The sequence below is a fragment of the Lissotriton vulgaris genome, chromosome 4_1 (assembly GCF_964263255.1).
Source record: "Lissotriton vulgaris chromosome 4_1, aLisVul1.2, whole genome shotgun sequence".
Taxonomy (NCBI): Eukaryota; Metazoa; Chordata; class Amphibia; order Caudata; family Salamandridae; genus Lissotriton; species Lissotriton vulgaris.
In genome coordinates this window covers 498518965-498542489 of record NC_141691.1, presented here as the reverse complement: position 1 = coordinate 498542489, position 23525 = coordinate 498518965, and the positions used below count along the sequence as shown (strand labels likewise).

Genomic DNA, 23525 nt, shown 5'->3' with positions numbered 1-23525 from the left:
AGTGTCCTAGTAATTGAGAAGGGAAACAGTTGTGTAGTTTCCACTAATCAGTGGGAACTGTGTGTTCATGGACGTCATAAACTTAAGATGGAGCCAGACTGATTCCATGCACCCCACAGGGTATGTTTTCCAATGGGCCAGCTAACTCACAGTGCCGCCATTAGCCCCCCTAATCCTAGACTGGGAGCAAACAGTTTTGACACTACTGAAAAAGACAACTCTGTTCCCTCTGGAACCGTGGTGACCAACCTAAAACCTTTCCGTCAGCCACTCAAACTCTTTTTCACTCGGAGACCTATACAAAGAATACACGAAGGGACTTTTTCAATGTTTAGTAAACCAAAGTGATATTTGTATGGAAAATATGTGCTGCAATGATCAATAGACAGAAGCGTTGCAAGCCCTAACCTAAGTGTCTAGGCTGTAAATGTATGTTCGGCCAAAAAACACCCTTCTGGATGATCTAACCCCATTACCTGGTAAATGCTTAGGACCCCCATCTTGGTCACAAACTGGACACCCCTCACAGAGGTGTCAGTCGGCTCCTGCGCAAAAAGATTAGCATGTAGGGACCCCTCGAAGTTATAAGAAGTCTCTCCTCTGGTTATACATGAAAACAAAAGGTTCTATACAGAAAAAGGCATGCTTGCCTTGGGCCGAAATTGTGATTAGGCTGGCCATTGTTTATTATCGAATGCAAAAACAACATTTGATGGACATAATGCAGAACAATGTCATACATTCACCCAGTACAAAGATATGGGCCTAAATCCATCGGTTTTTTGCACTCCACACCACCCCAGTTCAGACATGGCCATATGCAAATCAGCCTTTGACCCTGTGCCTCATGGGAACAGTCCAGCCCGAACTGCCAAGCCATGTCTTCCCTGGACAGGAATCAAGCATCCTAGGACCGGTTTCTGGCTGTCAGCCGTCATCAGCCAGGATAGCTTGACTCCAGTGGTGTGGAGAGCATGAGACTCACGTCTGAGCATACCCTTCCCACTCGGGGTGACGAATCTCCATGTGGCGACACAGCCATCTGTGGAATACAAACACATTTGTACAACACACGTGAGTGCCTTGCACACAATGCCAAGGCAATGGGATAGTGTTCTCATGAAGTTCTCTGTGTTAGCAAGGTGGGTGTTTCCAAGAAACAAGCCCAAATGTCACAAATGCATGTGTGTCAAAAGTCGAGGTGGCAAAGTGAAGGCAACTTTCGGAAAGAACTGTGTACATGTAAAATGGTACTATTTCCTACCATGCCTAACTCAGGCACATGGCCACGCTAAACTGACTGGGTCATTATGAAACTGACATCTGTAGTAACAAACTGATTTTTTAACACAATAGAAGGTATTTGAAGAGACTGGGCTGATATGAGGGCAGAGAAGCAAGCTTTGCTGAAAAAGGAAGCCTGAGTTTTGGACTGTGGTTGGATTAGAATCACCAATTGACTTACAAGGTGGAGGGGCTATCATCCACAATCGGGACCAAATTTATATCAGAGTTTTACTTTAGAGAGTACTTATTCATCTAGTCCGCCTCCACAGACCGGCAACTCTATAAACTCTGAATGATCTGATAAGTGATAACAGAGCAACTAAGCTAAAAAATGGTAATCTGAGAGAAAAGTCATGTAGCTTGGGGATGAAGCTGAATGATGCAGATGCCTTCATGCACCAGGAGGTGAATTATGGCTTCTTGCCGCTGGGGACCGACAGGCGTCATCCTGGCTGAATATTGAGTGCTGCCATTTTCATTTGAAGGACTCGAAGTATTTGCAGACACTGATTTAAAAGCACACAATTTTGTGGACCCACATTGAGTCGTCAAGAATTGAATAGAAGGAGGAAGGGGACGTTATTTTGCCGTGGGAGAGACAAGTCCTTATTTATTTCCTTCTAGTTCCTGATTTCCATTCTTATTTTTCACTATTTTTGATGAACAAAATAGAGAACGCTTTGGACATATGTTTTGTAGACAATTTCCGCAAGGATTATGGGTTGTTATCTGAACATGACTGTCTTGGCTAGGGTATGTTAAGTAAGATAGAAAGAGAAAGCATAGTCTGTGCTTATGTTCCTGACAAAGAATTCTGAATTTTTTGCGATATTGTCCTCTAGTACCTACTTTTTTATCTATTTAACGGCTGGATTGTCGCCCTATTTTGAACACAGTTAGATAGTTTGATATTTCTTTTAGTTAGGATCCGACATACCAGGTTGCAAACTAAATACAATCAGGAAGAAAACCTAATTATCATGTCTGTTATTTTTCAAAGCTTCATGTATATCCCAGACGACAAATCTTTAAAGTATGTGTTAAAGGGACATAATTTTTGTGCTAACAATTTTTAAATTGATTTGAGGTATATGCATTTGCTGGGTATAAAAGAGTTGATCAGCACCAAGAGGTTGTAAAGTTGTGCCTTGATGTTAGTACTTTTAGCATTGTGACAGGTTACTTCTTTGTTATCTAGCACTCCTCCTGTGATGACATATGCCCAGCTTGAAAGTCTTATTAATAAGTGGAGCTTGGAACTGGAGGACCAGGAGAAACATTTTCTGCACCAGGCCACCCAGGTCAATGCTTGGGACAGGACGCTAATCGAGAACGGAGAAAAGGTGAATAAGTGCCACTGGCAAGAGTTTTTAAATTTTGGTTAAGGGCCACGTTAAAGGCTCCTTGTTGTGTGATCTATTAATGGTTCTATCATATTATGACTTGCACAAGTATTTAGAGTCAAAGAAACATTTTTACTCACTAACACTTTTCTAAGCCACTGACTGTTTAACCTTCATACCTTTTCAGATTACCACTTTACACAGGGAGGTTGAAAAGGTGAAGCTTGATCAAAAGAGGTACAGTTAAACGCGGGTTGTTTGCAGTTTTTCTTCTCAGTGCATGTGAACTGGGTTCTGCCTTGTTATCATATGACTCTAAGGGTGTAATTAGAGTTCTGATACATTTGTGTACTGTCAAGATATAGGTGTAGATTCAGTAATGTCAGATAATGAGATGGATAGACCATTTAGCCCATCCTTTCTTCAAGGAGACCAACAAAAGAAGTACGTAGTCCAGATTTCTCACATGTCTGGTATTTGTAATTTTTGAAGTAGGTCATTGAGATTACTTCGACAAGTGTATTGAGCATGTCTATATCCAACTTTTTTCGATGTTGCGGTCTCAGATGTCACTGCGGACCACAATTCTACACCTGCATGATATGAGCTAGTGTGGTCTTCTGTAATTTACTTTTAAATAGAGTGGACATTAAACGAGTGAATGGAAACCTGTGACTGCTGATCACGTTAGCATATGAACTTCATTGTATCTAATGAAGACAGTGAATAAACTCTCCTAGCAGAGCTTGAAGAAAGCTGCTCAAGCTATTGACTCTTTTCTTATTACTATCGCTTCCTAAGCAGCATTTTTCAGCAATGAATTGTAATACTGCAACTTTCATTTTGATTACACAAAACATTTTGATATTTTCAATCACTGTGGTGTTGTGCCGTTTCTCCAAAAGCACAGTTCATTTGTGTTCCATTGGTGATTTTATTTTTAGGTTGGACCAGGAACTAGACTTTATTCTTTCACAGCAGAAAGAGCTGGAGGACCTTCTAACCCCCCTAGAGGAGTCCGTTAAAGAGCAAAGTGGGACAATCTACCTACAGCATGCTGATGAGGAGCGCGAAAAAACGTAAGCAAAGATCTAGAAATTCATTGGTGCTGTGAAATCGGTAAATTCACTTCAAGGGATGAAACCGTTACCTTTCATCCTCTCAGCCATCCTTGATTAAAATGATATGCACGGTAGACCTCCAATTAAATCATTAAAGAGCTCCCTCTGAAATAGAAGCAACTTGCTCTCAAGCACCTCTAAACCACTCATTTATTACATAAGGTTTACACTGTGATATTGTGTCCGAGGAGCAATATAGTTACTCTTTTGAGTGCAGAAACAAAGTTGCTGTCCTTTTACCCTCTGTATCCCTTTCTACTCAACTTTTGTCTCCTTGGTTCTAAACTAAAAGCTAGATGTAATTTTGGTTACCTATTTTAGAACTAGAGATTCCTAGAAATTATCCCGTACCTCCAATTACATTAAAACTGATTTATTTTAGGCAAAAGTGAATATTCTTATACCATGTCAAGTTTAACGTTGTAATATGTAATCTTAGATTAATATTCCACATTGTAGAATGTTTTTTCCCCATGAGTTGCAGTGTTTGTCACCAGTTCAAAATGTGCATTATGTGTATCGCTGAAGCTCCACATTATGACATCTCCAAGAATGAGCTGCCCTTATATCCACACTCTAATCACATACTTTAAAAAAAATATTTAAAGATCTTGGATATTTAAGTGATCTAAAGATTATTTTTATATATACCATTCATGCCCTTCATAGTTCGTGCTTCCTCTTTAGTGGTTATGTAGTGTATGACATTTTGAGTCCACTGTGGTAGCTGAAAAAAGTATAATCCCCTGCATTTAGAGAAGCCATTAGGGAGTAAACTGTGATATCATTATTGGTACTGAAGACATTTTAACAAAATGCTCTCTTATACAGCTATAAATTAGCAGAAAACATTGATGCTCAGCTAAAACGTATGGCCCAGGATCTTAAAGACATCATTGAACATCTTAACACGTCTGGCGGTCCTGCTGATACAAGTGACCCAGTAAGTATAATGTTTATTTGAATTCATTTGAACTGGGTCCCTCCTAACAAAAGATATTAAAATAAATCGTAAGAAAATGTAGACCACACATTTTTCATGAAGATTAAAAAGGGAAGATAGTGAGATGGTTAAAGGGTGATGCCAAGATAATTTACTATGCTGCTGCTTATATGGAATGAAATGCTGGACAGAACTATAGTTATTAATAAAGAGACTGAGCATGAGTAATCATTTTTTGCCTTCTTATTAGGGGGCCACATAACTTCAGGGATACAAGTCTAAGATAGAAAATTGTGTTTTTTGCAGAGCAGAAATTCAGTATAGCTTGTCTAGATGCGAGTACAATTCTTCTACATTTTCCATGTTGCATGCTGTCACTTTGAGCAGTTAATTTCATCTGGGGACTTAGGATACTAAGGATAAAGAACCCGGGGTGTTGTCCGGCAAGATGACTGACCGGACGTAGTCTACTTAAGCCCCCTACTTGTCCTATCTAATTCTATGGAATCCTGTGCCTTGCTGCTGCTAGTCAGCAGTGGGTCGAAGTCTCTTGTGCTCTGGGACCCCAGCTGGTGGTCGGCTCGTGGTATTGTGCACGGAGAAGAGCTGAGGCCGTGACTGTCGCTGGTGCTGACTTGCTTAGGCTGGTGCATCCTTGTCGAGCCACGTGGAAGGAGGAGTGCGCTGAGGTGCCTGAGGCACTTCCTGAACCCAGGGCTTTTGTCGGGACCCGAGTAGAGAGCGGTGGTCGACCCCAGAGGTGCGCTGTGGGCTTGATTGGCCCAAGGACTAAGCTTCTGGGTCCCGCCTGCCTAGCGCTTACGGAGGCGGAGAAGTAGGACCGGAAGCTGCATTATGCAGACGCAGGGAGAGTACTGGAGCAGGCGGCAGCCTGGAGGGCTCATGCATCCAGACGAGGATGAGAGCCCGCATAGAGCTGGGGGCAAGCTGTCCTGTATTGGTGGACGGAGCACCTAAGACGCTGCAGGTCCGGCGCCCATAAGTTGACAGTGGGCCCTGGCCACAAGTATAAAGGAGCAGAAGGTGTTGGCCCCGGTGGGTCCTCGGAATTGAGGGTCCTGACAGTCGCTGGGCCCCTGAGTAGGAATGGGACACCATTAAAAGCTGCGTAATGGCAAACGGAAAGAGCAACCGGAGGGCAGACGTTTGCTGCATGCCATTTGTTTTAATGGCTCATCCCTTGTATTTTTAAGGCGGAAGTGTTTCCACAGAGAGCCATTTAAACATTTTTCAATGGAGATTATTGCTGCGCAGGAGAATGATCGCCTCAGCGTGTGTTCAGACAAATAAAAACCTCTGGAATATAACAGCCTTACCCAGCGAGAGGGTAGCCAAAAAATCCCTTGCAGCACATTCTCGGCTATTACTAATGCATGGAAATCCCTTCCGTATCCGCGGCTTCCTTGTCAATTATCTGCGGGTGTGTACCCCTGCTCCTGTCCCTGAACAAGACGGAGGACTGCCACCTCCAAATCCCCTAAGGACGGGAAGGGTTAACACCAGCTAAATAGAATTTTTCACCCTGGAGCGCTCACCTGAATTTTGACCGGGTGCAGTGACGGGTCCTCGCCACTACACCTAAGGCTTACTCTGATCTGTCGAAGTGCCTGCCCTGTCCACTCGCACCGGATGTGGCTGAAGCAATGTGCGGTGCTGACTGATTTATGTAATGTGGAGCGTTGATCACATAATAGACTAGTTTGAACATCTTTCGTTATCTTTTTGAATTTACGTCTTCATTGGTTACGATGTGGTACTATTTGAGGAGTGAACACATACCCTTTAGTCCTGTTGTTCTGTTGTACAGCGCGCTGACACCTACTATGGTGAGTTTCGCTTAATATTAAAAACAAGAAATAAAACCATGTTTCTAAGTGTTCATGTTACAAGTCAATGCTATTGGCAGGAATGCATCAGCTGATCAGTGACAAGACTACACCAGATGGCTGCGTAGGTTGCCAACAGTAGGGAGGGGAGGGGGGGCGAGGTGGGATGTCATACTGTTAAATTGCCAAATAATCTAGTAAACATTACCGTGTCTGGGAGGACAATGTCTTAAATCTAATGAGTGTTGTCTGTAGGTCTTAAAATCCTTCTAATCTCCATTTATTTCGTCTTCTCTTGAAATTTGAAATGTTTTTCTAGTAACTGATGTAACTTGTAACTGATGTAATTTTGTAATTTCTGTGGAACCTTATGTAAAGCGCTCTGATACCTCCGGGTCTAGTCTGCGCTATATAAAACTCAAAATAAAATAAAAATAATAGATCAAACGCTAGCAAATGCGAGACATATTGCATTGCATTGCAATGCTTGTTATAATGGCTATGTGGCTGGCCATAAAAAGGTAAGTTGTACCAGTGATCAGTTTGGTTGGAGAGTTTGTCTATCACAGGGCCGTAAGTCAGTCAAATGACTTGCTCCTTTCTCCTGTGTAAATCAACACCCAGGTATTTAGTGGTGTTAGCAGACCATTTAAAAGGGTATTAACAGGCAGGGGATGTAGTAATGTCAGTAAGAAGGAACAGCTCTGATTTTTTCCCAATTAATGCATAGGCCAGAAAGTTCGCCAAACCAGATTACCTCTTGTTCTATTGGGGTTAGATTAATTGAGGGTTGTTGAATGAAAAAAATTATATCATCAGTGTACATTGACATAAGGAGTGGTCCCTTAGAAAACTGTAAACCGTGATGCATATGACAATACTAAAGGTGGCATACCAATGGGTCCATTGCTATAATAAAGGATAGAGTGTGTATCCCCACTTAAGATATTTTAAGGGTCAGTAAGGTAACCGGTAATGGGGATACGAGCTCTCTGATTAGAGTATAATGAGACCAGGGCTGTGAACCTTCCCGGAATTCCTAGCTTCCGTAGGGTGTCGTGGAGAAAGGACCACTCCAAACAGTCAAACGCCTTGTTTGCATCGAGAAGGTCGAACAATGCTGGGATGTCTGGAGATATCCTATTCAAGACTGAGAAGAAAACGTGCAAATTTTGGAAAGTGAACCAATGTGGTATGAATCCTGTCTGCACAGGTGATTATATCATATCTAATAATAACAGCTTATTAGTCAATGCTTTGGCCAGTATTTTATTATCTTAATCAAGGAGAGAGCGCAGTCTAGTGACTTATAATAGGAAACTACTTCAGTGAAAATGCCTGCAGTGGTTGTGACAAGGGTACCTTTGTCTGGTTCCAGTGTTGTGATGTGTCCGGATCCTTGAAGGGGGGGGGGCCTAGGTGGTGAATAAGCATCCGACCAGGGCTCTCGCCGTCACCGGATTTCTGCACCACACCATATTTTTCAAGGTTAACTTCCCTCCCAGCCACGTCATGAAATTCCTCCAGCAAAACGGAGTGTTTATGAAGAGCTGTGAGGGCGGGTAAAGGAGTGTCCTCATCTGTGTTTGAGAGCAGTTTCTACTCACACCAAACTAGTACAGATATGGTGCAGCAATCCCACCTGTTTAGAAATGCAAATTCCACAAATGTTTGCCTTGAGTGCATCCCAGTGGATATCATATAGATGAACAGACCCTACATTCAACCGAAATTATTCAGCAACAGCGTTGTGGAGCTCGAAGCGGAATACCAAGTCCAATAGCGCTGTCGAGGGAAAGGACCAGTGGTGCTCGCAGCCGTAAGGAAGAGTGAGCGCCATCCGCACCGGAGCATGATCAGACAATATGTGTGGCACTGGGAACAGCCTTGACAACGCGGGGATTACCCCGCAATGCCATTACAACGCAGGGATTACAACGGAAGTCGTTACAACGACTTTCGCTGGAGGGCGCTGTTGGATAGGAAATAGTTTAATTTTCTATCCAACACCTTCCCTACTGTCCACGTGGGCTGTAGTTGGAATACCAGCGCCTACCAGCGAAAGTCGTTGTAATCCCCGCGTTTTAATGGCATGTGGGGTAAAAGCCTGCTTTGTAATGCCATACAACCGTGAAGCACCACCTGTGTGTCTTGAAACCATGGAAAGACTACTGCCCACAGGAGTCCGTGATCCAGTCGTGTCCACACTGAGTTTGGAGCAGAGTAAAAAGTGTAACCTGGAGTCGCGGCATGGTGGGTACCCCAGATGTGCCTGAGGGTGTGTGTGGCATACTCTAACAAGCATGCAGAGAACGCAGCTTAGTTCAAGTAAAGGCACTGGAGGTATCCATTGCAGGTTCTAGAAGGATATTCAAATACCACCCACTAAAACAGTGTCCACGTTTGAACCATCCAGGAGGGCAACCAAGGACTGGTAAAAGAGGGGAGCATCTAGGTTCAGGAGAACACTTTACCTCCCCAGCATACTTCCCGTCACCATGATGTAGCGGCCCTGAGCATCTGCAGCAGTCGAGTGGTGTATAAAGGGAAGGGACTTGTGTATAAGTATGCAGACTGGAAAAAGAGCTGCAGTTGACAGAAAAGCCACAACACAGCAAAAACAGGAGATGTCTGGGGGTCGTGGGGTCGCAAGTGTGTTCCAGTAGGAATCGGATCTTGGTGCCATGCCGACTGAGGTAGTTAATAGGATAATACCAGCTAACATTTACGAGAGTTATTCAAACCTCTGACATTCCAGGTAAGGAGGGTCATATCCACTGTCTGCTTAGAAGTTCCCATTGAAAAGTGAAGGGGATAAAAAGGGTCTCCCCAGTCAGTTCTAGTTAAGGGGGGCCACTGCAAAGTCCTGTTTAGTCAAGTAAAGAAGAGGGAAGGAGAGATAGAATGAGCATGAGCAAGAAAAATCAGAATACAATCCCTCCGTAACATCCCCCTACCCAAAAAGTGCAACAGAAAGGTGGAATTGGCCAAACAGCAGATGAGCAGGGCAGGAGAGATGGCATTCATAGGTGATCCGTCCTAGTGTCCAACATACTTACGTCCAAGCAATATGGACCTGCGTTTGAACGTATAAATTAAGGAAATAAGAATGCCCTTTTGAATTACAGCATTTATGTCTATTAATAATGTCTAGTGTCCTATGATTTTTTGTTTTTCTTCTGTGCGATGTACTTTGTATATGGTATTTGTGTATGTGGTTAGTATATAACAGTTCTGTGTCCTTTAAGTTTAGGTATTGTCCTGCACAAAGTAAGAACATTAATATCTTGTGCATAATTGAAATTTTCAATGTGTCTCGCTTTTTTTTGACTGTCAATGTGGGCATCATTGTTGATGCCTATACCATTGATTGGTTCGTCTGGTTGAGTAGTAAAATGTAGACTTCCTAACGAAAGTACACTTCTCGACAGAACCATTTGTTAATATAGACCAAATCTTAATCACAAAAAGTAGGTAGAGCCCAGACCAAGTCTCAGGAATCAGGACGAAGAAACAGACTCCTGCGTGGCGCTGATCTGTCTTATCCTTTCCAACAACCTTAATCCCAGTTGGGTGCCATGGTTTCTACATTTTATCGAACATCGTCAGAAAAGACACCATATCAATGGATCTCTAACCTATTGCTTTTTGGCCATACCCTCAAATTCATCCAACGACCACCTCTAACACCACCACCCAGATCCAAACATCTGTATCCAATTGCTAAAGATTTCAACCATACTGCATAAAGGGGGGATATAAGTCATTCCCATGTCCCAGGCAACATGGAATTCATGGTGAGAAAATAGACTGGTTACTATACATCAATGTTAGGTCTTTGGAATCTCAGAATCTATCTGCAAAATTAATCTTTCTGTCTAGTGACTTTTTTCATCTGAGTATGTGGGAGTCGTACATGCCATAACTTGAGGCTTATTTTAATTTTACATTTTTAAACCTTGCAAACTCATCTGATCCAAGTGCTTTCCTTTGGTCTGAAATGGGCTCCAAAAGAATTCACCAAATACCTAGCCCTGGTAGCAGTTTTTCTGTAAAAATGAATCCGCCACGTGTGCTCTGTCTACACTATTGACTGATCAAGGGACCCTTTTTAGGAGCCAACAGAGGATTAATGGACTTAGGCCTTACCCAAAATGTACTAAATTCCTTAGTCATGCCATCCTGTCACATTTAGATTATAGTTTTACTACTGTATACAAGGGCAACTAAGACTTTATCTTTCATTCTAGTAATATTAACTGTCAAGATTCTGAAATTACTCACATTCACAACCAGTCTGCCGTTTTTAATTCACTGTTCGGGTTAATGTCACAGCCGCCCCTTTGATGCTGTTTTCTATGTTAACATGCATCCACTGCCTGAGGTTCTGGGCCCACAGTAAGTCCTAGTTAAAGGGTGACCACATCATTGTTACAGCTACAATATGGCAGGAACTGCCATGGTGGACCTTAAGACAAAGTACCACAATTGGTCTCTCATTCCTGGTCAGCAGAATGAATAAAATTTATATCGCGCAGACAATAACCTGAAGGCATCAAGGCGCCTAACAATGCATATCAAAATATATGAGCCTTACACCATTACAAATACGCCTGCACAAAGAGATGAGTCTTCAGAGCACTTCTGAATGCCTGAAGAGTGGGTAGGGATCTTAGTTCCAGTGGGAGGGCATTCCACCATTTGGGCGTCAGGGTGGAAAAAGCCCTGCCACCCCATTTAGCTCTTCTAGAGCGAGGGACTGACAGGAGAAGTCTACTAGAGGAACGCAAGTCCCTAGAAGGAGTGTAACGGGACAGAATAGATCCTACACCCGTGGAACTATTTTTTGCAAGAGCCCTGTAGGTCATGCATAGGGTCTTGAAACGGATACGGTCCTCAACAGGGAGCCAGTGTAACAGCTTTCTGGCCACTGTAGCTGAGGCACATTTGGGGAGGTCTAGCACAAACCTGGCTGCGGCGTTCTGGACTACCTGCAAGCGCTGCAGTAGACTTTTATTCAGTCCAGTGTACAGCGCATTGCAGTAGTCCAGACGCGAACCAATGAGGGCAACTGCAAGCTGTTTTCTTACCTGCAGTGATAGATAATGCCTTATCCTCTTCAGGATGTGGATGATGCCCCAGCAGGTAGAGATGGTTCTACTAACCTGTTTGCCTAGGTTGAGGGCAGGATCGATCATGACCCCAAGGTTTTTCGCGGAGGAGGTAGGGGTGGGGCAGGCTCCTAATGAGTGGCCACCAAGAAGATGACCGTACGTCATCTTTTCCACCAAACACCATCACCTCTGTCTTCTCTCCATTCAGTTTCAATGAATTGTGAATCATCCATTGTCCGACTGCCTCCATGCAAGATCTAAAGTTGGAGGCAGTCGGGGCACCTGAATGGGAGAGAGAGACGAGGATCTGGGTGTCATCCGCATAGGATACTATCTCCATCCCATAAGATCTAATAAGCCTGGCAAGTGGGGTCACGTAGATGTTAAATAGGGTCGGACTAAGGGCCGACCCCTGAGGGACCCCACATTGCACAGGCAGGGATGGAGATAGATATTCCCCCAACTTCACTCTTTGCACTCGATGACTGAGGAAAGAAGTGAGTAGGTCTAAGGCTGAACCCTGAACCCCGACCTCCCTCAGCCGAGCTGTCACCACTGAGGGAGAGAGGGTATCGAAGGCCGCCGTCGGATCCAGAAGGATCAGGAGGGTGGTCTGGCCCCCGTCAACACATGTGCGGATATTATCCAACACTATGGTGAGGGCCGACTCTGTGCACCTGTGGTTCTTTGGAGAACACATATACTAGAAGTGATCACCCAAAGTTAAAGGTCTCCAACAGAATTCCTGTTGCATATTTGTGTACTGAAACTCTGGGCTATACGACAAGGTTTCCAGTCCTTCCTGCCAGCGATCTGAAGCGTAGACATTTTCATCTGTGTGGGCAATATGACCTTGATGTTTTATCTAAAAAAGCAGGGAGGAACAAAGTCGCAATGACTGTTAATAGAAGTCCAGTTATAGAAATGGGAAATTTTACACAGCAAATCTTCGAAGGCAGAATATATACCTGGAGCCCACATTAAAAAAGCAGACGCTCTCAGTCAAATAATGATGTGCTACACAATGGAACTCCATCACATAATACTGAAGAGAGTATTCAAGGCTTGGGGTAAACCTCAGCTCTTTGCCGCTCATTCTAACAAAAAATCCCAATTCTCCACAAGCAGAAATGTCTAGCAATGGTAATGGGGGAAATGCATACTTGTTAGCAGGGTCAAGGACCTTTGCATATGCTCTCCCAATGCTTCTCCTTTTTGGATGGTCATTGTGAAGACAACAAGGGAACCTTGCAACTTGTCTCTTCATCTGCCTGACCCCACAAATACTGGCACACAGACTTTCTCATACTATTGGAGACCCTGCCCTGGTCTCTGAGGGCTCAACAGGATGTATTGTACAGATGCAACAGCTAGATCGTCCATCACAATCACAGAGTGCTGAAATTATTGCCATGCTCCTGAACATAAATATTTCACACATCTGGGAATCCATCTAAACTGTTGAGTATTCTTGCCCCAGGAAAGCCCACAATCTCCCACAACTTGAAATAGAAAAGATTTTGGATATGATGTGGATCAAGACATTCACCCGCCTGAAGCTGCTGATGTATCTCTAGGAACTGGCTCAGTCAGGATTCAGACATTGGTCCTTCAGTGTTCACATAACAGTCACTTTGTGGTTTCTTTCCTCTTCTAGACAGATAATTAATTGTATTTAGCAGGATGTGATAAAGTTAGCTGTATAATATATTGCACTTCCGTGTATTGTTTGGGAATTAGGTTGAAGGGTCTTAATAAAATTGTGATTGTTGAGTAATGAAGTGAGAGGGCTACATATATGATGTTCCAGGCCTTTGAGAAGACGGGCATTTTTGAGATGGGGTGGCAATTGTCTGGGTTTGAGGGCCAGCAGTACTTTTCTTTGGTGAAGATTCTACCTTTTTTTATTTAAATCATTCACAGTAGGTTGCATTGCTTAGGGGCTGATTGAAGAATGGAATCTTGAGGAATTAAACGATCTGAAGGCGTTACCATTTGGGAGTATGGACATTAACTTAGTTGGGGCTGTAGGTGATGACAAAATAAATACTTTCAAAGCATGAGAAGCAGATGGAGGTGAGGAGCATGAGTAGGGCCTGGGACCTTTTGTTCAAAACGTGAGCAAGCTGTGTGACAGCGTAAAAAAGTAGATTGATTAGGTGGGGTTCAGAGTGGTGGTAAGTGGGTGTGAGGTTTGTTATGATTAATATACAAGTCCTTTGATTATACATTTTCGCCAGTTTGTGGAGAACTCCCATTTTAGTTTGTTGATAGGTCGAGTTTAGAGGCAGTGTGTATGCGCTGCTCTGCGAGGCAGATTGTAATCCTGCTGTGGGATTAGACCACGCCCTCTGCTTTCAATTTGTTGTTTCATATACTATTCTAAATTGCTTTCATTTTATAGGTGAAACGCTTTTCTTTTTCCCACTTGTGGGTGTGTTTTAACTTTCCTGGTGACTGGCCCCTTTACATGTGGCCATACTTTTGGGCTTAGGAATCATTTGTTCGGCGCACCATTTTATGTTTTTACATTCAGAGGTCCTGCAACGTTTCGTGCTTCACTGTGGCCTTTCGTTCAGGTTGCATGTGCTCCTGCCTCTTAACGCTGCTCATGTTGCCCTTGCTCTCTACCCTCCTGTTGTCCATTTTCACAACCTCCATTGTTTTTTTTTTTTGGGTAAGGGGATTATTTAGTGCAATCCCAACCTGAGGGTATCGGAGTGTTTTACACGAGCCCCAATTGCATTACAGCCGGACACATTCCTTTTAGGCACGGGGACATTAAGCGACTTGCCCACCTTGGTTCATGTCTTTGGGTGCAGGCAGCTTTTTGCCCGTACTAACTTCCCGATGTTCTTCAACTGTTTGAAGTGTTCGCGAGGGCATTAGAAATGTAGACGGTTGTGACCTAGTTTCCGTGCAGCTGCGACTGCCGGGATAAAGCATAGCGAGGTGAGTAGAAGCAAGATACTCAATCAACGGCCCACTTGATCGCGCATGTGCTGCAGTATTTTGCGTTGCGAGGGAAATAAGCCTGAACCTATGCCAGCTTTTCACAAAAAAAGTTACTCTCCCAACTCCTGGACAAAACAAGCATTTGCTATGCAAGAGGTCTTGCATTTGTTTACGCTAGGGGTCTCCAAACCGGTCCTAGAGGGTCGGATCCATGCCAGATTTTTTAAATTACTACATGTATCTCAATGGGGAGAGTATTATGCGGTCTTTGGTTGTACCCGGCGAAACCCACTACCGACGATACCCGTATCTGCTGCAACCCCAGCTTTAAAAAAAAACGCTGCAACCAAAGACGGCATAATACGCCGCCAGCGCAGTCCCTGTGGATTATTCCGACATTTTCCAATTCGGGACACACAACACGTACCATTGAGTGCGGTCACTTTTTGTGACATACCCGACCAGGACCGGGTTGGAAATATCACCGGTCCCCCGACCTCGCCCTTCACGAACTTTAAACAGCCCTGAAGAGTCACGGGTTATCACCCTTCTTGACGAAACACGTGTCGGCTGGTCTCATGTTCCTAATATATGTATTCCAATAAAACGGCACAAAAAGAACACATCTGTGCGACTCCATCCTTGCTACTTGTTTGTGATCATTCATATCACACATACTTGTTGTGTGCATCGGACCTTGCTTACTTCTGTAAAAGTTAGTTAGCGAGGTCTGAAATTAATCTTGGCAGCCAATATTAAGCGCGTTTGAGGCTTAATGAGGAAAACTCACAGAGTCATCAGTTGAGTAGCAGTTCGAGTTATCAGCCCCAGTGACGTGAGAAGCTGAACGATATTACACAGCAACCGAACGGAAGACAGAAAGGGCTTCAAACAGTGGATTCGTTCCTGACACGAACTCGGCAATTCATCACAGGTGTACCTGAGAGAAATAACGACAACGACAAAAGCTAAGTGTTTTATTTTCACGAAAAGAATCTAGAGAATTCACTGTAATAGACTGTAAATATTATTGTGAAGAGAGTACCTACCCAAAGACGGACTACAGGGATAAGAACTGCATGTGTGCAAACGCACACAACCTGTGAATAGAAATAAAAAAGATTAGAAGATGAAGAGAGAAAAGGTATAGGACAAAAAAGAGAAGACAATCTGAAAGAGACACGTTAGTGATAGATTCCTTACCTTAGAATATCCCCAGGCGTCAGACTGGATCCGGAAAGTTTTGCGTAGCAGTACCCTTGCGCGTCGGCAGGCGTCGTCTGCGGCTCCACGTCCGTCGTAGGCGTCGTGGGCGCCGTGATGACGTCGTCGGAGTACTTAGACGCCGCCTCCGCGTGCTGACGTCAGTTCTTCTTTTTTCTGCGCCAGCCAGCGCAGATCTGGAAAGAGCAGTTCCCTAGTCACTTTTTGACTAACCTTTTTGATCTTTTTGATCCATTCGAAGTCTTCACGACTCCAACGGTGCCGTTAGGGATGCCCGGATTCAAGCATTGCGACGAGTGCGACCGTACCATGTCGGTCACGGATCCCCACCGCTTGTGCCTGATGTGTTTGGGCGTCGACCATGACGACGAGGCCTGCTCCGACTGTCGGGCCCTCTCCAGGAAGGCCAGGCGGGAGCGGTCCCGCAGGCGACTCTAGATCCGCCAGTCGGCCCCGCGCCGTGTGAGGTCCCGGTCCCACGGGAGGTCAAGGGACAGGTCGCGGGGACGGAGCCGTCACAGCTCCGGGAGTCGGCACCACTCCTCTGGGTCCAAGTCGTCAGGTAAGAAGCATAAGAAGTCGAAGAGACATCATCGCTCTTCTGGCTCCCCCCGACGCTCGCACGACGCGGGGGTTCGGGTGACACCGCCCACGCGGCTCCTCGTGAGTCGCGGGCGCCGCGTTCGGCCCCATAGCCCCCGGTCCCTGGGCTGAACGCGACGCCGGAGGAGATCGTGCGCTTCCTCATGGCCATGAGGTCCCTTTCTCCTCCGACGGGTTCCGCCGCGCCTTCGGGCCCAGTGAACCCGTCTGGGGGCCCTAGTGCTCGGGGGCTACGACCCCGACGCCGTCGGGTGCTTCGGCCTCGACGCCGCCGGCGCCTTCGGGCCCGGCGCCGCAGGGCTCCACGATCCCGACGCCGCCGCTGCCCTCGGGCTCGGCGCCGCAGGGTTCAGCAGCCCCGGCGTCGTCGGTGCCTTTGGGCCCGGCGCCGCAGGGTACCGCTGGGCCCTCGTCGGTCGATAGATCGTCACCGGTGGACCTTACGACCCCCCCGGCGTCGGTCCGTGTGGTGTCCCCTTCAGCGTCGTCCTCGGCCGGCGCCGTCCCTGATGCCTCCTCTCAGTCGGTTCCGACGTCGGGACGACGCCTATCGGCGCCGGTCTCGACGCCGATCGGGGATTTTCATCTCTATGAACCGTCCTCATTCGCTTATGACCCTGAGTCTCAGGAGATGGGGGAAGAGGAGTATTGGGAGGGGTCTGAGGACCCTCTGACAAGGGAATGTCAGTCTAACATGGACTGGACAGGAGACCTTGGGGAGGCCAGTGGCCTGGACACCTCTCCGGACACTGGATTCGTCTCTCCTCCTACCGTGGCTTCGGAGGAGGGCGCGACATATGGTGTGGTGTTGACGAGGGCTGCTAAGGCCTTGGGCCTTGAGCTCCCCGTCGCGGCCGTGAGGACTAACCTCCTCACTGAGGTCCTTAAGCCGCAGTCATGCTCCATGGAGCCTCTGCTGCCGTTTAATGAGGCCTTGAAGGACGTTCTCTTGGGCACTTGGTCCAGGCCCGCTACAGGTTCGCCTGTAGATAGGAACGTGGCCAGACGCCACCGCCCGGCCCCGGGCGACCCATGTTTCCTGTCCACCTACCCCACCCCCAAGAGTCTGGTTATCCAGGCCTCTAACTCCCAGACCGCCTTCCCGTCGGCTCCCCCGATCGGGAATCCAAGAGGTACGAGGCCTTTGGCAAGAAGGTGTTCTCGTCCCTTAGCTTGGGACTTCGGTCTTCCAACACTGCATGCCTCTTGGGCCGTTACACCCATTCTATATGGGATACGGTGGCGGAAGTGCTGCCAGAGTGCCCGTTGGAGGTACGGGCCAAACTCTGCCAAGCCCTAGTGGAGGGCCGGGACGTGGCAAAGTATTCAATCAGGTGCGGACTGGATACTACTGACTCGCTAGGCAGAGCGATGGCTACGATGGTGGCGATACGACGCCACGCCTGGCTGAGATCCGCCAACTTCTCGGCAGACGTCCAGAATACACTCATGGACATGCCGTTCGATGGCCGTCGCCTCTTTGGCGACAAGGCAGACCACGCGCTTGAGCGCTTTAAGGACTCCAGGGCTACGGCCAAGTCCTTGGGCCTCTCGGCCCCGCGCCAGCAAGTGGGTGCCTTTCGCTCCTTTCGTGGCCAAGGAAGGGGCGTCCCCACACGTGCCGCCAGCCACTCGCCGCAAACTATCGTCCAGCGCGGCCGTGGAAACCGCCGTGGAGGCGGTCCGGGAAACAAGCGGAGCCAGTCCACACCTGCCCCCGCAGCATCCGCCTCTAAACCCTCCTAGTCCGTGCTTTTCGGCCCATGTGACGCCAGTGGGCGGCAGGGTTCGCCATCACCACTCTCACTGGCGCACAGTCACTTCGGACAGGTGGGTGCTGCAGATCGTCCGAAGGGGCTACTCCCTCCCCTTCGAGACGACCCCTCAAGCCATGCCACCGCAACACCACTGCGTATCGGGGGATCACTTGCGGCTCCTGCAGGAGGAGGTTTCGGCCCTCTTGGCCAAAGGGGCCATCGAGCGCGTTCCTGGGCCAGAAGTAGGACGTGGTTGCTACTCCCACTACTTCCTGGTACCCAAGAAGGGCAAAGGGGGCCTACGCCCTATCTTGGATCTGAGGAACGTCAACGGCTTCCTCCGGAAGGAGAAGTTCAAAATGCTGACACTGGCTCAGGTCTTGGCTGCCCTAGACCCAGGAGACTGGATGGTAGCATTGGACTTGCAGGACGCATATTTCCACATCCCCGTCCTGCCGGCCCACCGGCGTTACCTGCCGTTACCTGCCGTTCACGGTAGGCCTCGAGCACTTTCAGTTTACCGTGCTCCCCTTCGGCCTTACCAGCGCCCCACGGGTGTTCACGAAAGTGATGGCGGTGGTCGCAGCTCATCTGCGCAGGTTGGGGGTATCAGTCTTCCCCTACCTAGACGACTGGTTGTTGAAGGCGGGCTCGCCCCAGGCAGTCGTCAGCCACCTCCAGACTACGGCGGATCTCCTGCACCAGCTGGGATTTTCCATCAATGTGCCGAAGTCACACCTGTGCCCCTCTCAGAAGCTCCTTTTCATCGGAGCGGTTCTCGACTCGGCGCAGTTTCGGGTTTACCCACCCGAACAGCGGGTTCGGGATATACAGGCTCTGATTCCGGTCTTTCGGCCGTTATCCCGGGTTTCGGTCAGGTTGTCGCTGCGGCTTCTGGGGCTGATGGCCTCCTGCATCCTTCTGGTGCATCACGCACAGTGGCGGATGCGGGCTCTGCAGTGGGACCTGAAGTTTCATTGGGCCCAGCACCGGGGCAACCTGTCCGACCATGTCCTGATCTCGGAGGGCACTGCGAGACAGCTGCAGTGGTGGCTCACGGACCGCGATTGGGTCTACGGCAGATCCCTCTCCCTTCCCCAACCGGAGCACGTAGTTGTGATGGACGCGTCCCTCCAGGGCTGGGGAGGCCACTTGGGAGAGGCGGAGATCAGAGGACTCTGGTCTCCGGCGGAGTCCCGGCTCCATATCAACCTGTTGGAGCTGTGGGCGATTCGTCTGGCACTGAAAGCATTCCTCCCGTCTGTCCGAGGGAGTGCAGTGCAGGTGTTCACCGACAACACCTCCGCCATGTGGTACTGCAACAAACAAGGCGGAGTGGGGTTGTGGACCCTTTGCCAGGAGGCTCTGCGTCTCTGGCAATGGCTGGAACATCAGGGCGTGACTCTGGTGGTTCAACACCTGGCAGGTTCCCTGAACGCCAGGGCGGACTAACTCAGCCGTCGGTGCTCGATGGATCACGAATGGCGTCTGAACTTGGATGTGGCGCAAGGCCTCTTTCTGCGATGGGGAGAGCCTTGGTTAAATCTATTCGCCACCGAAGAGAACGCGCAATGTCATCAGTTCTGCGCGTTAGAATTTCCAAGGCGGCACTCGCTCGGCGACGCTTTTCGTCGCGAGTGGAGCTGCGGTCTGTTGTACGCCTTTCCGCCTATACCTCTTCTGCCCAGAGTGCTGAAGAAGATCAAGCACGACCGGGCACAAGTCATCCTTGTGGCTCCGGACTGGGCTCGAAGGTACTGGTATCCTGAGCTACTCAGCATGTCAGTCGATCCCCCGATTCGTCTGCCTCTTCAGGAGGACCTTCTGTCGCAGCAGCAGGGGATGGTCCTCCACCCGAACCTGTCCAGTCTCCACCTCCATGCTTGGAGATTGAGCGGCGACAGTTGAGGCCATTTGACTTGCCTCCTGAAGTTTGCAACATCATTCTGGCAGCCAGGCGTCTCTCCACAAAAACGGTATACGCCAGCAGGTGGAACAGATTTGTGGCATGGTGCACAGCAAAGGCTGTGGATCCCCTCAATGCCCCTCTCTTTGAGGTTCTTCTCTTCCTTCTTTCTCTTGCCCAGCAGGGCTCTGCTCTGGGCACTATCAAGGGCTATCTTTCGGCTCTTTCAGCCTTTCTGAGGCTGCCTGACCAACCTTCTTTGTTCAAGTCCCCTATAGTAAACAGATTTCTGAAAGGCATCACTCATACCTTTCCTCCTGTTCCTTTCGTGATGCCTCAGTGGGACTTGAACCTGGTTCTAACATTTCTGATGGGCGCTCCCTTTGAGCCACTTCATAACTGTCCACTTCGCCTTCTTTCTTTGAAGACTGCCTTCCTGGTAGCCATCACCTCTGCCAGGAGAGTGAGTGAGCTCCAGGCCCTCTCTTGTAAGCCTCCTTTCCTTTCAGTCCATCCGGACAAGGTTGTTTTGAGGACTAGGCTCTCCTTCTTGCCAAAGGTGGTCACGGCCTTCCACATTGGGCAGTCCATCACATTGCCCACCTTCTTTCCGCCTCAGCACCCCTCGAGAGAGGAGGAGATGCTCCACCGTCTGGACCCAAAACGTGCGCTCTCGTTCTATCTGGATCGCACACGCCAGTTCCGAGTGGATGATCAACTCTTTGTTGGGTACGCGGGCGCTAAGAAAGGGAAAGCGGTGCACAAGAGGACCATCTCTCGATGGATTATTATGTGCATTCAGGCGTGTTACTCCTTGGCTAAGAAGGAACCACCTGTTGGGCTACGGGCTCATTCCACTCAAGCCACGGCCACTACAACTGCCTTGGGCCGAGGTGTGCCCTTGCAGGACATTTGCCAGGCAGCTACGTGGGCCTCGTTGCACACGTTTGCTAGGCACTACTGCCTGGACAGTCAAGTCCGGAGAGACGGCTACTTTGGCCGCTCCGTTCTCCAGGACTTTCTGGTGTAAATATTGGTTCGCAGACCCACCACCACGGGGATGGTATTGCTGGGGTATCTATTCTAAGGTAAGGAATCTATCACTAACGTGTCTCTTTCAGATGCACAAGTTACTACTTGTGTAACGATATATCTGTAAGAGACATTAGTTAGTGATAGATTCCTTACCGACCCACCCATCCTCCCCGTTCTGCGAACCGATATCTAGGGTTACGGTCATCCCCTTTCAGGGCCCTAGTTTCTTGGCACCAGTGTCGGTTTTTGTCATGGCTCTGCGCTTCTGGCGCGGAAAAGCTGTGGCTAAGAACTGACGTCAGCACGCGGAGGCGGCGTCTAAGTACTCCGACGACGTCATCACGGCGCCCACGACGGACGCGGAGCCGCAGACGACGCCTGCCGACGCGCAAGGGTACTGCTACGCAAAACTTTCCGGATCCAGTCTGACGCCTGGGGATATTCTAAGGTAAGGAATCTATCACTAACTAATGTCTCTTACAGATATATCGTTACACAAGTAGTAACTTGTGCAACAAGTAAGTCACTAACCAGGGAGGTATAAATAATAAGGAAGCTCGAAGTGTATAAAGTGATAATAAAAGTAATTGTGTCAATTAGGAAGAAAAAGACACACCAGGAAAAGCGCTAGAAAGCGGCAAGGAAAAAAGAGCAGGAAATACAGAAGTTGAGAATAAGAAAATAGCCGAGTAAGTAGATCCAAATTAGTGGTATATCAGTACTGAGAGCTGTCTTGTAAATTGTAGGTAAACACAGAGCTAGTTGGTGCTAGAAGCAATTATCCACCTAGTGAGAAATAGAAGAGAAGCAACGTTCTGGAAGACATAAGGTAGGAAGAGTGAGATTTTGTTTTAAGATCAGTAGATAAGGAGTAGGATAACCGGTTATTATTGGTTGCTTTTGCCCTTCAGGTTGACATGAGGTAGAAGTCTGCGGGACGGACTACTAGAAGAATCGACCAGAGCTTGTCTCTTCTCTCTTTAGTTATTTTATCCAATTTCCCCCTTCCCCCAAAGGTAGCATATCTAGAGTCTTGTTTACTAAGCTCTGGGTTGCTGCCTAGGTGGATTCAGGATCAAGAATCTCTGTTCCTGTGTAGTATAATAACCAAGTATTATTTAGTCTGACAGAGTGAAGTGCCCACGTTGCATTTTACACCCAAACAGAGATTGCAGAGGGAATAGATTTACAAGGGTTAGGAACCATTTTAGATAGCATACAAAAAGAGTTAAGCGCAGTCAGGGAGGAGAACCAAAACCTTAGATTAGAAGTAGTAAACTCAAGGAAAGGGACCGCAGAGTTAGCACAAAGAATTAGACAACCATTTGGTTCTGGGCAAGATGCACAAAACCCATTAGCTGAGGGTACCAATAGACTGACAACTCAGGTGATCCATTTATTGTCTCCAGTAATTCCATTGGCAGCCCAGAACGATTTAGTGGAGACCCACAAAAGGCGCAAATATTCATCACGCAATGTTCACTACATTTCATTTGCCGCCCTTCAATTTTCCCAGATGCGCAATCTAGAGTCGCCTTTGTGCTGTCGTATCTGAGTGGGGATGCTACGTCCTGGTCTTTGCCCTTGATCACAAAAAATGATCCAATACTACGAAATTACGAAGATTTTAAAGAAGAGTTTCTTCGGATTTTTGACAGACGACGAATATCGCAAGCTGTCGATAATGAGTTGCTTGACCCGAAACAAGGAAATCGAGATGTAGTCTCTTATTTGGCTCAGTTTAATAAGCTTGTGGTAGAAACAAACTGGCTGGAAAGCAAGAGGGCGGCAGTGTTCTACCGCGGGTTGAAGGACGAACGAAAGGATGTGTTGGCTGGTATACCAAATAGACCCACGGATGTCTCTGCATTGGTGGACTTAGTCTTGGAAATAGATTTCCGACAAGGAGAAAGAAAGGGCGAGAGACGAAAGGAATTCAAGGCGGTGGTTCTCTGATTTGATCGGGTTAGATCAGAAGGAGGACGAAGTTATGAGAGGCAACCGAGTTCTGAACCCATGCAGATTGGAACTATACGTGGCCCCCTTTCTAAGAAAGAGAAGGAAAAAAGAAGAACCAGCAATCTGTGTATGTATTGTGGATCGGGAGGCCATTTTGTGAGGAACTGCCCTAAGAAACCCAAGTTAACCTTCAAACCGATGGAAACTAGGAAAACTAGTAGCACCATCTGTTGGATGAGTTGAACGGGTGGATGCTATACATGAAAAATCTCCTGAAGAACATAGAGTGGCTAATACGTTAGTCTGCACCACCAAATCTGATTATATCGATGGAAGTAAAATTCAGACATGTAACGTTGAGTGAAGTTTCGGTGATGATAGACTCAGGGGCCACCGTAAATTTTTGTGATCTAAAATTTGCAAGCAAGGTG

The 23525-nt window shown here is 47.4% G+C and overlaps 1 protein-coding gene across 2 annotated transcripts in view; it reads left to right on the top strand.

Annotated features, from left to right (window-relative positions):
* NUP62CL (nucleoporin 62 C-terminal like) overlaps positions 1-23525 on the top strand; it is a 325577-nt gene that overhangs the window by 264840 nt on the left and 37212 nt on the right. For both annotated transcript variants that reach the window (XM_086964653.1, XM_086964652.1), the window contains 4 exons: positions 2486-2630; positions 2818-2867; positions 3575-3709; positions 4583-4694. In XM_086964653.1, coding sequence (XP_086820779.1) covers positions 2486-2630; positions 2818-2867; positions 3575-3709; positions 4583-4694 — 442 coding nt within the window. The remainder of the gene's footprint in view (positions 1-2485; positions 2631-2817; positions 2868-3574; positions 3710-4582; positions 4695-23525) is intronic.